This window comes from Vulpes lagopus, chromosome 24 (assembly GCF_018345385.1).
Source record: "Vulpes lagopus strain Blue_001 chromosome 24, ASM1834538v1, whole genome shotgun sequence".
Lineage (NCBI taxonomy): Eukaryota > Metazoa > Chordata > Mammalia > Carnivora > Canidae > Vulpes > Vulpes lagopus.
In genome coordinates, this window is record NC_054847.1 from 39,888,901 (window position 1) to 39,905,508 (window position 16,608).

Below are 16,608 nucleotides of genomic sequence, written 5' to 3' on the forward strand. Positions count from 1 at the left end.
TGGGACATCTAGATACAAGCTGTTTTAAGTAGAGGATTGAAACTCCAGGAGGTTGGTCCTTCTGATGATGGAAATGGGGGAGCCACAGGTGTTAGTCTTAACGTGGGAGTAGGATGACTTTTCAGGTTTGCTGACTGCTGAGAAGAATGGTCAGAATTAGAAGGTTCACTGGGAAGGGAAGCCCAGAGAGGTGGCTTTTAACTTTTTTTTCCACTTATGGTTTTCTCTCACTCACCCAACAAAAATAAGAATGTCAGATACTGCAAAGAGTGTTTCCTTGGATTAGCTTACTACTTTCTGTACATTTGGTTAAAAGGGGCAGTAGAGGTGGGGGGAGAGAGGTCAGTAGAAGAGGGAGCATGGTTAAAGGATAACACTTCTTGTTAGAATTTATGTAAACTTGAGCATGTTCTCTATTGAGGGAAAAGAATCTGTCAACAGAGAGTGAAGGTAAAGTAGAAAAAGGAGGAATTTGATGGTATAGCAACTTAACGGGGTGAGTAGCCATGATAAGTGGATTCTTTCAGATGGACCAGTAGTTCATTTGCAGAAAGAGAATTTGCTTACAGGTGTTTGAAACACACTTTAATCTCTTCTATGAGTAAAAAAGACTACCTGCTTCAATAAAACATTTTTCTTGTTTTTAAAAAATGGACCATTTTATAATCGTTTCAGCATAAAGTTCTTGTGTAAATTCATATCTTTTATGTGCTGCTACGTGGCAAAGTTCATGTGTTACTTTTAAAGATAGAGGTACCTAAAAAGACAGTCTAATAACTATTCAAATTCCTCTATTACTTATTATGTATGCAATTAAACACTTCATATTATAACCATTTTTAAAAAATGTTTATTACAGGGAAATTTGCCTAAATATTCTCATAACTCCCTGATGGTTCAAGCAATAAAGACAAACCTAACAGACCCGGACATACATGTGCTTTTCTTTGATGTGGAAGCGTTGATTATTCAACTCCTGACTGAAGAAGCCTCTAGGCCGAATACTGCGCTTATTTCCCCAGAGAATTTGCAAAAAGCATCTGGCAGTTCAGACAAAGGGGGCTCTTTTCTAACTGGAAAACGAGCAGCAGTTCTCTTCCAACAAGTGAAAGAAACTATCAAAGAGAACATAAAGGAACATCTCCTTGATGATGAAGAGGAGGATGAGGAGATGATGAGGCAGAGAAGAGAAGAGAGTGATCCAGAGTATCGGGCCAGCAAATCTAAACCATTAACCCTATTAGAATATAATTTAACGATGGACACGGCAAAATTGTTCATGTCCTGTCTTCATGCCTGGGGTTTAAATGAAGTTCTGGATGAAGTTTGTCTTGATCGCCTTGGCATGCTGAAACCGCATTGTACAGTATCTTTTGGTCTCCTATCAAGAGGAGGTCATATGTCCCTGATGCTTCCTGGCTATAATCAGCCCACTTGTAAACTGCCACATGAGAAAGCAGAAATAGGAAGGAAGCTGCCAGCAACTGAGAGCGTAGGAAAGGGAACTTACGGAGTATCCCGAGCTGTCACCACACAACATCTCCTGTCTATCATATCTTTGGCAAATACGTTAATGAGCATGACCAATGCAACTTTTATTGGTGATCATATGAAGAAGGGTCCTACCAGGTGTGATTTGATTTTATTCTCACATTTTTTTTTTAAAAGAATAAAACCTGTTTTATTTTTCTCACTTTTTTTTTTTTTTTTTGGCTCTGCCCACCTTAGCGTTTTTGTGTCATCTCAGTGTTTCCCCTTGAAATTTTAAAACACAACGTGCATGATTTAAAGCATGATAAAATTATATAGTTTAATCTTTACTCAAACATACTACTTAGCTATTTAAAAACAATTTTGGAATGAGGGCATAGATACCAGTTAAGCTTTAACAAGTGAATTAATAGAGATGTCTGGGTGGCTCAGTGGTTGAGTGCCTGCCTTCTGCCCAGGGGAAGATCCTGGAGTTCTGGGATCGAGTCCCACGTCAGGCTCCCGGCATAGAGCCTGCTTTTCCCTCTGTTTCTGCCTTTCTCTGTGTCTCATGAATAAATAAATTAAAAATCTTAAAAAAAATATAAGTGAATTATAGACTAACTCTTCAGTAAATATAATCTTAGAATTGTATACTTAAAGTTTGCATTGACATTTCATTCAAAATGTATATTTGGTTGAAATACTTTATGGTTTATATGTAATGAATGATAGGTGTTCAGTGATTATCTTTAGAATTTTGTGAAAAGTGTGATAAGAAATTTTCAATTGAAAGAGAGAAAACAACTTTTTTAATTGTAGGAGAGTACATTTTAATATTTCAGGAATATCTAACCTGATTTGTTATTACCTATTTTCAGAAGTCATGAAGACAACTTTTTAAACTGTGATTTTATTATACTTTATTGAGAGTTGGTCATTTTGAGAAATTTTAAATAATCAAATACTTAAGTAGTACTTACCTTGTATCTGGTTCTGTTTGTAAGTACTTTATAGATAGTAGTTCATTAATGCTCTTAACCCAATGAGATAGATACTGTTATTATCTTTTTACTACAGATAAGAAAACTGAGACACAGAGATTAAGTAATGTGCCCAAGATCACACAGGTGTAGTTAAGTGGTATCAGAATTCAAAATGAGGCACATTGCCCCTGGAGTCCAAGATTCCTGATGCCTTATTACCTTTTTCAGATTTTAAGGGTGAATTCTTTTAGGCTCAGTGTATTCATGAATTCATTTGGACTAATGATATAGGGAGGGCCGAAATCTCAGCATGCTAATATTGAAGAATGAAGGACTAATTATGATATTTGTCAGTGGTAGTACATAAAACTGGTCAGAAATATTTCTTAAATTAGTATAAAGCACAAATTATAGACGTAAAATTTTTACTTGATGTTTGCTAATCATTTAATATATTAAAAATAGAAAAGGAAAATGTTAATGGATGAAAAAGAGGGAATAAAAAGACCTTTTTGGAATAGTAAATTGAAAATGTTCCATACGTGTTTCTTTTGCAGTTCATTTGGAACTAGAAAGCTTAATATTTTAAATGGTTCTTGAAATATGAAAGTATGAATGTATATATACGTGTATTTTCTTCTTTTTAAAGGCCACCTCGACCAAGCACCCCAGACCTTTCTAAGGCAAGGGGTTCCCCTCCGACATCCAGTAATGTTGTACAAGGACAGATTAAACAAGGTAAAATTAAATCTTATTAAGTAATTGACCTGACATTTCAGCTGTAGAAACTGAGGAGGCTTAGCTAATGTATAATCATAACATTTGTTTGTCTCAGATTGTTAAAAGAGAGAAAAGTTGTTATATTCCAGATGTAAATATGGATAATTAAGATGTCAGTTAAAAATAAATCAGATTTATTTAGAAATTGATAAATGAACATATTTCACATAATTTTATTGTACTGTCTTTGACCTAATTTTTATGCATTAGGGCACCTTAACTCGACAACACTAGTGCGTTGTGTGTATCTTGAGTCTAAAAGTTATACCTGTTTTAAACTACATTTAGAAATGTTTAAATTCATATTTTCATACTGTAGCTATTCTGCTGTTTGCCAGTAGTTCATGCCTTGTCATCCACAAGTGGAAATCTTTCCTTTTACTTACATCATTATATACCTTAATTTTTGTCTACAGCTTTCTTTTTCATTAGCGGATATCAGAGAAAGTTGATTTTTTCTTCCATTATTATCTTTTATATTCATTATAAGATTGGCAAATGAAGCAACCAGAGTTGGAGGGTAGGGGGTCATTTCTGCTTAGAGAGCTTTCCTTCAGGTGGAGAATTAATTCTGACTCTCTCAGAATGTGATAGAAATGAAGAAGTGAGCAAGAGAAGGGATGCTGAAGGTTTTGCTTGTAGGTGATGACTTTAGGGTCTTCTTTTTTCCATAGGTTTTTGTTTTTGTTTTAAGTTTTAAAATTGTTTTGCTTTTTACAGTTTATCTCTTCCCTAGGACAAGTCCTTTTCTCTTTCTTAGCTTATTATTTGGTATTTACTTTAATATCTTTAAATATATGCCTGATTTTTAGTTTTAGGCACTGTCTTTTGGCTTCTCATTATGGAAGATAAGCTCCCACATTCTCTACCCCACTCCCATCATTCATTCTAACCCCACATGCTCACCCCTTTGTTACCCTTCCTCTGATTGAAATTTATATAAACTATTATGAAATGATTGTATGTTGTAGAAAAGGTTTGGTTAGATAACTTTTTATACTTGTGTACGTGTGAAATATATTTATAGAAAAGGGTGCAAAACAGAAAAATGTAGCTCAGTGATTTTTACATGCTGAACTTCCTTGTAACTATGTCCTTGGATAAGAAATCGAACATTGTTATCCTGCCGAAAGTTGCCTGTGTGTTCTTCCCAATCATTGTATGCCCCCTTCCAAAGGTAACTACTCTCTTGACTTCTGGAAAATCACTTCCTTTCTTTACTTTATAGTTACACCATCTAAGTTTAAATTCCTAAACACTATAGTTTAGTTTTTCTGTGCTTTGAATTTTATATGAATTCAGTCAGTCATGGAGTATGTGTTCTTTTGTGTTTGGCTTCTCTTGTGAGATTTATTGATGATGTTGCATTTGACTGAAGTTTACTCATTTTCATTGTTCATTTATTGCTGTATAGTATTCTGTGGAATGAGTAGACCACAGTTTCTTCATCCATTTTCCTATCGTAGACATTTGAATTATTTCCAGTGTTTTTCATAATTCTGCAAATGTTCTTGCATTTGAATATTGTGTACATTATAAGTATTTCTGTTGTGTCTTTAACTAAAAGTGGAATTACTACATATGTTTATCTTAAACTTAAGCCGATAATACTATCATATTTTCCTGAGTGACTTAATATTTATCAAAATGGCTAAAGTAAAAAAGATGGAAAATACTGGGTTGACTGGGATATAGAATGGGAAGAACTCTGATACACCACTGATGAGATGGGCCAGCCAACCCTGAATATTTACCATCTCTTTCACTTTAGCCATTTTGATGTATATGTAGTTGTCTCTCGTGTGCTTAATTTACATTCCCCATTTCCCATTACGGTTGAATGCTTTTTTGGTATGTTTATCGTTCTTTTCTCTATGTTCTTCTGTGACGTGGGTATTCAACTCGTGTGTCTATTAGGTTGTCTTTTAAAAAAAAATGACTTCTAAGGGTTGATCTGTGACTGTCCTTGATATGAACCTTTTGTCTTATGTATTGCAAGTATTTATTTGCCTTTCACTATCTTTGAAATTCAGCATCTTTCAATTTCAATGGAATCTAATATATCAATTTTTCATTTATGATTAATATTTTTGTGTCCTGTTTAAGAACAATTACCTGATATCAACAGTTATCACAATTATTAACAATTATCAATTACCCTGATATCCCTACCCTGATATCATGGGGATAGTCTTCTATTTTAGAAGCTTTATTGTTTTGCCCTTTTTATTTAGATCTGTAATCTGCCTAGAATTCGTTTTTGGGTATAATGGGAAGCAGGGGTCCTGTATACTTTTTTTTTCCCCCTCCACACAATACCAGATTGGTCCAGCATGATTTATTAAAGAGATGAGTCATTCCCCACTGCTTTGCAGTGCTATCCTTGTCATAAATAAAATGTTCTTCTACATGATCTGTTTCTGGGGCTGTTTGAGCCCATTGATTTGCTTGTGTTTCCATGTGCCTTAATTACTGTAGCTTAATGGTAAGACTTGGTATTCGGTAGATCAAGTCTTCCCACTTTATTCTTAAAAAAAATGTCATGGCTATTCTTGTTTCTTTGAATTTCTCAATCATCAGTTTAGAACCAGTTTCTCAATTGTTAGAAGAACCTATTGTGATTTCAACTGCAATTTTATTGAATTTATAGGTGAGTTTGGGGAGAATTAATATCTTTGTGGCATTCATTCATTCAATATATTCAATGTATTCAACTTGGTATACTCCTTTATTTAGATCTTATTTAGCTGTTGTAACTCCTTTATAGTTTTCTGTTAAGATGCCTTATATACTTTTTATTTAGATTTTTTTCTTAGAGATTTAAAAAATATTCTTGTAACTGGTATTGAATATTTTGTTTTCTGTGCCTCTGGCAAAGAAATGCAGATGATTTTTGTATGGTGACCTTTAGCAGTCATGCTAAAATTCACCCATTATTTGTAATACTTTATTTGTGGATTACTTTGACTATATGGACAGTCATGTAGGATACTTTTTATATTCCCAACATTTTCCCTTTGGAAAGGGAAAGCTTTCATAATTATTATATTTTCCTGTATGCTTTTTGCAGGTAATTTTTAAATTTTATTTAAATCCAGTTAATTAACATATAATGTATTATTGGTTTCAGAAGTAGAGGTCAGTGATTTATCAATCTTATATAATACTCAGTGCTCATTAAATCATGTGGCTTCCTTGATGTCCATCACCCAGTTACCCTATCCCCTCATTCCCCCACCCCCCTCCCCTCCAATGACCCTTGGTTTGTTTCCTATGATTAAAAGCCTCTTTGGGGGATCCCTGGGTGGCGCAGCGGTTTAGCGCCTGCCTTTGGCCCAGGGCGCTATCCTGGAGACCCGGGATCGAATCCCACGTCGGGCTCCCGGTGCATGGAACCTGCTTCTCCCTCTGCCTATGTCTCTGCCTCTCTCTCTCTCTCTCTCTGTGACTATCATAAATAAATAAAAATTTAAAAAAAAAAGCCTCTTTGGTTTGTCTCTCTCTCAGATTTTGTCTTTTTATTTTTTCCCTGTCTTCCCCTATCATCCTCTGTTCTGCTTTTGAAATTCCATAGATGACTGAGATCATAAGATAATTGTCTTTCTCTGAATTTTAAGAAATTAACTCTCCATTATTCCTTTGCTAAATGTTTATCAAAGTCTGTTGAGTTTTAGCATGCTTTTTCTGCATCAAGATGATAATGTAATTTTTCCTTTTACTCTGTTGTGATGTATTATCACCTTATATGTTGTTGAATTTGGTTTAATATTTTTTATTCAGGAAAAAGTTTTCTCTTCTTACTCTTCCTGTTCCTTTTTTTTTTTTTCCTTTGGCTCCATGTCTGACATGGAACCCAGTGCAGGGCTTGAGCTTATAACCCTGAGATCAAGACCTGAGCTGAGATCAAGAGTTAGATGCCTAACTGAACCACCCAAGTGCCCTAGTTTTCCTTCTAATGTATAAAGTGTTAAGATTAAGGAATCTTTTCTCTTTTTCTGTTTCAGGTAGAATTTTTATAAGATTGGCATTATTTCTTCCATAAATGTGCAGTGGAATTTGCTGGATTTAGATCTAGAGGTTTCTTTGTAGAAAGTTTTTAAATTATAGGTTTAATCTCTTTCACTGTCATGTGACACTTCAGTTTTTCTGTTTCTTCTTGTGTCAATTTCACTACATAGTACATATTTAGCAATTTTATTCTTTTAAATTTGTCATTTGAAAATATATTATCTTTTAAATTTCTTTAATATCTGTAGTGGTACCACCATTTTTATTCCTTATGTTAATCATTTGTGTCTTCTCTTTATATTTTCTTGATCAGTCTCATCAGGGGCTTATGAATATTATTAGTTATTTTAATGAATCCTTTGTGGCTTTCTATCCTTTCTAGTGCATATTTTTTCCTATTTCACTGAAGTCTCCTCCTGTGTTTTTTTGGAGTTAATAAGCTATTTATTTTTAACTCTCTAAGATGGATGGTTGCTTGCCAGTTTTTAGCCCTTCTTCCTTTGAAGTATATGTCCAAAATATGTTATCTGTGAATAAAGACAGTTTTTCTTCTTTTCAGTCAGTTTCCATTTTATTTTTCTTACCTTATTGCACAGGTAAGGAGTTAGAGAATAATGTTGAATTGAAGAAGTTAGAGCAGACATCCTTGCTTCATTCTCAATCCATGGGATAAAGCATCCAGTCTTTATTAAGTATGATGTTAGCTGTAGGTTTTTCTTAGAAGATGGATGTTAAGAGAGTTACCCTGTATTCCTAGTTTGCTGAGATTTTTTTTTTTTTACTATGAATGGATGTTAGATATTGTCAGATAATTTTTCTGCATCTGTTGAAATTAGTTGATGATTTTTCTCCTTTATTTTCTTAAGACAAAATACATGAACTTTTGAATTTTAAAACAATCTTGAGATCCTAGAGTAGACCACACTTTGTCATGTTGAATTTATTCTTCTTATAGATTGTTGAATGTAATTTGCTAAAATTTGTTAAGAGTTTGTTTTGTTTATGAAGGATTTTGGTCTACAGTTTTCATATCTGTTAATGTTATTTGTTCAGTTTTGGTAACAGAATAGTGCTGGTCTCACAGGAGTTAGGATGTTATCCTGTTTTTGTTTTTTGTTTTTTTAAAAATATTTTCTGGAAAGGTTTGTGTAGAATTGATATTATTCCTTATTGATCTAATTCACTAGTGAAAGTATATGGGTGTGGAATTTTCTTTATGGGAAGGGTTTTAACTACAAATTTAGATGTTTTAATAGATACAGGGTTATTTAGCTGTTTTTTTATTACATCTTGGGTGAATTTTGGAAGTTTGTGTCAAAGTTATTGGCAAAAAGTTTAATATTCTCTTTTCTTTTAATATCATGTCTGTAGGATTTGAAATGGTATCCCTTCTCTCATTTCTGTTATTTAGTTTGTGATTTTTCTTTTCTCCTGAGTAGTCTGGCAATGATTGTGGATGTAATTATTCCTCCCTGCATTTTTATTAGTTTTTTTTTATTAAAGATTTTATTTATTCATGAGAGACACAGAGAAAGAGAGAGGCAGAGACACAAGAAGGCTCCATGCAGGAAGCCTGATGTGGGACTCGATCCCAGGTCTCCAGGATCATGCCCTAGGATGAAGGCAGCACTAAACCACTGGGCCACGGAGGCTGCCCTTTTTATTAGTTTTTGCTTCATGTGTTATAAAATTCTCCTACTAGGTACATAAACCTTTAGAATTGTTATTTCTTACTGATTTTTTAAAATTTTTGTCATATGAAATGACTTCTTATATTTGATAATATCTTTTGCTTTGAAAGTCTACTTTGTTGGGGCATCTAGGTAGCTCAGTGGTTGAGAATCTGCCTTTGGTTTGGGTCATAGTCCCAGGGTCCTGGGATCAAGTCTCACATCAGGCTTTTTATGGGGAGCCTGGTTCTCCCTCTGCCTGTGTCTGCCTCTCTCTCTCTCTCTGTGTCTCTCATGAATAAATAAATATTTTTTAGAAAAAAAAAATCTGGGATCCCTGGGTGGCGCAGCGGTTTGGCGCCTGCCTTTGGCCCAGGGCGCGATCCTGGAGACCCGGGATCGAATCCCACATCAGGCTCCCGGTGCATGGAGCCTGCTTCTCCCTCCGCCTGTGTCTCTGCCTCTCTCTCTCTCTCTGTGACTATCATAAATAAATAAAAAATTAAAAAAAAAAAAGAAAAAAAAAAAGAAAAAAAAATCTGTTTATAATAATATAGCCATTTCAGCATTTTTGGTTATTGTTATTAGCATGATATATATTTTCCTGTCTTCTTTTTACCCATTTTGGGTCTTTATATTTTAAGTGTGTTTCTTATAGGTAATATGGCCTGCTTTTTTACTGTAGTATTTAAACCATTTACATTTAATGTGGTTGTTGACATGGTTAGGTTTGAATCTCTCAGTCTCCCAATATTCTCTTTTCCTCTCTTCTCTCTTTAGTGAACTCAAATTATACATATTTGCCACTTGAAGTTGTTTCATAGAACACTGGTGCTTTATTTTTGGAATTTTTTTCCCTCTCTGTGTTTTCATTAGGTAGTTTATGTTGCCATGTCTTCAAGTTCATTCATCTTTTCCTGGAAATAACCAATCTGCTATTAAGCCCAACCAGTATATTTTTCATCTCACACATAATGATTTACATGTCTACAGTTTTGATTTGGGTCTTTTTTATTTCCTCATTGTCTCTATGTAACTTTTTTCAATATATGAGTTACAGTTATAAAAGCTGTTTTGGGGGATCCCTGGATGGCTCAGCGGTTTAGTGCCTGCCTTTGGCCCAAGGCATGGTCCTGGAGTCTCGGGATCAAGTCCCACATTGGGCTCCCTGCATGGAACCTGCTTCTCTCTCTGCCTATGTCTCTGCCTTTCTCTCTCTCTCTCTGTGTCTCTCATGAATAAATAACTAAAATCTTTAAAAAAAAAACAAACTGTTTTAATACCCTTATTTGATAATTTTGACATCTGTCAGTTTGGGGTTGATTTTTAGTTGATTTCTTCCCCTTCATTATGGACTGTGCTTTCCTACTTTTTTTGCATGGCTGGTGATCATTGTTAAATGGCAGATATTTGAATTTTACCTGGTTGGGTACTAAAGATCTGAAGATTTTTATATTATTGTAAATCTTTTTCTTTTTCTTTTTCTGGTCTTGCTTCTATGATTTGTTTGGTGAGTTTGGAGTCATGCTCTGTCTAAGGCTAATTTCCCATTACTGAGCCAGACCTTCCTGAGTACTCTGTCTAGTGTCCCATGAATTATGAATTTTCCAGTCTGGCTAGTGGGGGCAACATGGTCTCTGGCCCTTAATACTTTCCTCACACACCTGAACTGATCAGTGCTCTGAATATTCAAGGGGAATGTCTGAAGAACTTTGATCTTTTTTCTGTCCTATGGATTCTTTCTGCTCTGCTTCCTAAAACTCTCAGCTCTGTCTTCTCAACTCAGGGAAACTGTGGGGGCTCTTCCTTAATCCCCCTTGCTGTATTTTGGTCTAGAAACTCCCACCAAACAATAAACTGGGGCAATCATATTGCTGTTTGTGTGCCAACTCCTGACTCTCAGTTCAGCATCATTTGATGTCCAGTGGCTTGAAACCATTGTTTTATGTGCTTAGGTGGTGGTGGGGGAGTTGTTTTAGATGGGATTATGAATCTGTTTCGTATTACTCCATCTTGGCCAGAAGTGGAAGTTCCTCTCTCTTTACTTTTAAAAAATGTTCTAAATATACTATTACTTCATAAATTAAAAATTCTTTATGTTGTATAGAGTTTCAATATTTTTAGAGCCATTACTAAAGAGAGAAACAAACAGCCTCACAAGAGTAAGAGACTTGTTTAAAATATGGTTAGTTGTGGTGGTATGATTAGGCTACAACAGCACCTTTTAACTCTAGATCTGTGCTTTTTCTACAATAAGATGTATATATGTCCTAAATCTGCTGAAAATACCTTCCAGCTTATATAATACAAAATCAATGGCAGGGCATACTCTCCTCCATTTAGTTAGTTGATAGTTTCATTTAAGATCAGGTCCTGGGATGCCTGGGTGGCTCAGCGGTTGAGCATCTGCCTTCAGCTCAGGGCGTGATCCCAGGGTCCTGGGATCGAGTGCCGCATTGGGCTCCCTGCGTGGAGCCTGCTTCTCCCTCTGCCTGTGTCTCTACCTCTCTCTTTCTCTCTCTTTCTGTGTCTCTCATGAATAAATAAAATAAAATCTTAAAAAAAAAAGATCAGTTACTGTTAGAGATATTATTTGTTGTCATCATCATTACCATCTTCATTATCATTCTGTATAGTTGATGTTTCTTCTCGGATTACATTTTTCTCCCTCTGTAATCTTAGCAGATAGAAGTGATCCACTGTAATTGGTGACATTGCCATAATGCACTGTGTACTTCACCACCATTATGATATTGAATTTACTCACCTGGTCAAGTCTGAGGATGTTACAGTTAGAATGCTTTAACATTGCTCCTCTCCTAAAACATCATGTTTTGAGAGCAGTGAAGAAGGCACTGAGGATTGAGTCTTTTCCAGTGCATTTATTTAAGGCAGTAGAGTTAGGAATTTTCATTTGAAATAGCACAGCTGCTTATCTTTTAAAGTAAGTAGAAGTTAGCAGTCTGTAGTGAGAGTTACGTGGTAAAATACTATAGGATGGCATCATGAAACCCACTTTGTATTTGAATATTGAAAATATGGAATAATTACCTCTTTAACAATTATTTGTTAAGCCTTTTTTTCCCCTCTAAACAACTCTAGTTAGGACATTAGAAAGATTAGTCTGATGTATACTTTCTTGAGTAGTTTACTTATATCTAGCAGATAACTCATGAACATAAACAACTGGTTTAGGGTAAGAAATGGGTAAGAGAATGGACAAAAGCTCTGAGTTCTCTGATTACACTTCAGTGGTTAGGATATTATATTTTTGTCCTCTGCTCTGACTTCTCTTATATTGGTTTCCTTGTAAACATTTTCCTCTTATGCTTTCTTTTCCTGACTCCCACTGCAGTGCACATTGACTCACAATCCGTTTTTCAAGCTGGACTGCAAACATGAATATGCTCCTTTTCGATAAACTGTCACTAATATGTTGGCTAATACTTGTTCAGCTGCAAAATAATCTATATGGAGTAAAGACTTTAGCTGGGGATTGGACCTTTCATAGACATTTGGGTCTAAGAATAAAGATAATATAGATAGTTCAGATAACATAATTTCTCATACACATTATCAGGGTATTTCATTGGAAAATAATTTCTTCACAAGAGCTTAATTTTGTCTAGCAGTGGACTTGTTAACGCAGTGTTTGCCAATAATTAACATTTATGACAGTCATGTACTTTTTGATAGACAGTTTTTACTTATTAAATACATGATTGTGTACTTTATAAAACATCTCACTTGAGAAAGAGATCAGAAATATTAAACTGAGTTTTTGTTCATGGTTATACAGCCCTAAATCCGCCCATAGCTGTAGGCTTTTTTACATTCTGAGATACCATACTTTTCTTGATCAATTCAGTAATGTTATGGCATAAGCCTTTGGTCTATGTTTCTAGTGTTCTCTTGACCCTATATCTATGTTATGCATCTTTACTCAGTGGTAGGTTTGGAAACCAGTCTCAGCAATTTAAATATATAAGGTTATGTTACAGTATTTGCTATTTGATTTTTCAGAAATGGATTTAGAAGTAGGAGGTAGTCATTATTAAATTAAGAGTTTAATCAATTAACTAATCAGTAGTTTCTCACCATCCTTTTCCAGGGTCTATAGCAAGAAATATGGAGTACATATATCAGGTCAATGGATGGACCTCAAAACTCCTTAAAATTTTGTGTTTGAACTTTTATGCCTTTTTAAAAAATTGGCTTATGACTTTGGTCTTTGGAAGCTCAAAGGGCAAGCATTTGTTCTATTCTGTTTTATTCACTGATTTAGCACAAGTTCTTAGAACAGTAGCTGATCTATAGAATACACTCAGTAAATATTTGGTTGAATGAATCTATAGATACCTTCTTTTATGCTTCTAGTGTTAATACGTCAGTAAGTAGGTGCTGAGTCTATAAGGCTGACAAAACAGTTCTCTGCCTTCAAGGAGTTTATGTCTAGTGGAATAGATCCAGAGGAGTGCAGTTTATAATATTTTAATTAATTATTTGTTTTTCCTACCAGACTCAGTAACTGAAAGCAGCATCTTTGTCTGGTCTTTACTACGTTTTATATACTTAGCCCAGCATCTGGCACATAGTAGGTGCTTATTGTTAATTAAATGAAATAGAAAATTGTAATAGCCTTCAAATGTCTAATTCAAGTTAGTATGTTATCACTTTATCTTTCACTATAATAAACTCTTCCCCCATGGTACTTGGCTCATTTATTTATTTTAGATGTTAGTAATGAAGGAGACCTTTTACAGAAACAAGATTTAAAAATTTTTTAATTTTAATATTTGGACTCTAGCTAGAGTTATAGGCCAAGGTAAAATTCTCATTGCATCTCAACTTATTCCAATTCTGATCTGGAGGGTAAATAGTTACTGTATTTTTCAAACATTATTAGCATTTTTGTATTTTGCCTTAATGTATGTCCATCAGAATGCCATCTTGGGCTGTTAATTCATTCTGCTTCAGAGTAAGTCCTTATCCTTTCTATTTCCTGGAACCTTATTACTTCCCTATTGCTCTTCGACATTTTGTGCTCTTCCTTCATAGCATTTTAAGGATATCCTTTTTCCTTAGAATGTTTGATTAATGATTTATCCTAATGCTTAATGTTGACTTAAAAGATGACGAGAATGCTCATCTCCCCAAGACATGACAGTTTAGACATAAAGTTTATAAAAAGGCAGACGTTGCTCTCTAAGATCTCTATACTGAATGGCAGACCTAGTGTGGAATGCCTCCTCTGTCTTCCCCTCTTGAAGCTTTGTGATTATCCTGTAATGCTTCAGATAAAATGATTCATTATTAAATAATTTTATTTATTTACTAGTGTTAAGCTTTGGAAAAACTTCTTTAAGCGTTACATTTGGTTTTACAGAAAGTTTTCTAGATTTTCATTATTCCCTTCTGAAAAATGTATTGGAAAGGCTGTTTGTGTTCATGTACCAGGAGGCTAATGAAGTTTAGACCAATAACTTGCTACCTAAAGTACGTTCACTTTCTGTGCTTTATATGTTTTTCATGTCAAAATGGCAGTAGGGAGCAATGGAGTTCAGAATCACATTTCAAATGAAGACTGAAAGAGACCTATTAAAAAACTGAAAACCATGGATGTTGTAACATTGAATGCTAAATATATGCTATTTAGGGGGAGGCCAGAGCAGATATGTGCAGGTATATGTTGTCACACAGGTTCATTTGTCTTTGTTTTTTTCATGTGATAGTAAGTACTTGAAAAGACTCTTAGCTGCAAAGTTTACTTTTCTAGGTAAAATAATAGAACTTGTGCCACGTTTGTCATCACTTGAAGCTATGCTGAGACTTTTGCCCTTATGTTTTACTAATCCTTAATAAGATAAGCCAATTGATAATTGACATTGCAGCTTTTTTGTTTTAAGAACCAAATGCTCACTTATGCTTTATGATGTAAATTTTTTAATATTCAGTGCTACATGTGGCTTCTTTCAGGTTTATTGTCATTAAGTCTTGAGCTTTTTGATTTGGAAGTAGTACTTTTTAAATTTCTTTTGCTGATTTCTCTATATGTGGAAAGTTTTAAAAGCTTAATGAGAGTTTAATTTGAATATTCTCAGTTAATTATAAAAGTAGTTCTAGGGACGCCTGGGGGGCTCAGCGGTTTAGCGCCTGCCTTCGGCCCAGGGTGTGATCCTGGAGACCCGGGATCGACCTGGAGACCTGGGATCGAGTCCCACATCAGGCTCCCTGCATGGAGCCTGCTTCTCCCTCTGCCTGTGTCTCTGCCTCTCTCATGAATAAATAAATAAAATCTTAAAAAAAAAAAAGTAGTTCCAGATTCTCCCATCTCAGCTGTGAGGTAGTCTGAATGAAGTATTTTTTGGTGGTGATGCCAAGATTTTTAAAGCATAGTAAATCTGATTCCTTGATCTTATAGTAGTCTTGATTTTTTTTCTCACAGAACTTATTAAAGGAAAATGTGAAATTTTTTTTTTTTAAGATTTTATTTATTCATGAGGGACAGAGAGAGAGAGAGAGAGAGAGAGAGAGAGAGAGAGACAGGCAGAGAGAGAAGCAGGCTCCATGTAGGGAGCCTGATTCAGGACTCGATCCCGGAACTCCAGGATCACGCCCTGGGTTGAAGGCAGGCACCAAACTGCTGAGCCACCCAAGGATCCCTAAATAGTTTTTTTTTCTTATTTAAACAGGACTCCAAAACAGAGACTGTTTATTTCTTTCATTAAAAATAAGTTTACGTATTTTGAACATTATTATATTAAGACCTATTACGCTTATTCTAGCAGTTCTTTTAGTAGCATTTCTAGTTTCTTTTGTGCTTGTGACTCACAGAAGATGGAGTTTAATCCCACTACTTACTTGACCTGTAGGGTAATGATTACTCAGTCCTGAACTTTTATTCATTTGTATTGAATTTCCTCACCTTTCACTCTACTGTTCTCTCATCGAAGAGTAAAATCAGATACAGGTACCACAGCCTTTTCAGTAATTTCAATAATAGTAATTTCTCCTTTTTTTTTTTTTTTTTTAAAGTGAAATTACAGAAAAGTTCCAGTTCTTGGAAACCACCAGAGGAACTTTATGAACAATTTTGTTGGCATGAAAGCTAAAACCTGAAAATTTACTCTGTGCCATCCAGGCTTACCAACTTTTTTTGCACGAGGAAGTGAATATTTTATAGGCCATAATAACTGAATTTGTAATTAAAGATGATTTTTAAAATACATTTATTTAGTGGAACTTAAAAATATTTGAGATTTCTTTCCAAGATTACAGTAGAATTCCTGTATCTTAGGAAATGTGCAGTTAAGAAAAGCTCTGTTTCTTTCATAAACATAATATTATAAAATCATTGTAATTTTATAAGGAACAAAAAACAGATCTGAGATAATAAAAGCAATTATAATTTCCCAGATGAGACTTTCATGTGTGCAAAGATGTGCTTCTTAGAGTTTATGGAGTTGGATTTTCTATTTTTTATTGCTGTTCATGTACTTCTTTTAGTTCTACTGTTTACTGCCTCACACGTGCCTGATTGACATTATGATGCATTCGTGTGGAAATTATGAAAAGTTGTTTTCATGCAGCTGTTCTGTAGTTACAAAGGAACTTCACTGCATGAAAAACAAACATATCATTCAGTGGACAATGCTTAATCTGTTCAGGAGCCCAAACCTATTGCTGTTCAATGA

General features: G+C 34.7%; 1 protein-coding gene across 7 annotated transcripts in view; it reads left to right on the plus strand.

Annotated features, from left to right (window-relative positions):
• WDR7 (WD repeat domain 7) overlaps positions 1–16,608 on the plus strand; it is a 358,780-nt gene that overhangs the window by 101,633 nt on the left and 240,539 nt on the right. For all 7 annotated transcript variants that reach the window (XM_041739724.1, XM_041739725.1, XM_041739719.1 and 4 more), the window contains 2 exons: positions 860–1,629; positions 3,106–3,194. In XM_041739724.1, the coding sequence (XP_041595658.1) occupies positions 860–1,629; positions 3,106–3,194 (859 nt within the window). The remainder of the gene's footprint in view (positions 1–859; positions 1,630–3,105; positions 3,195–16,608) is intronic.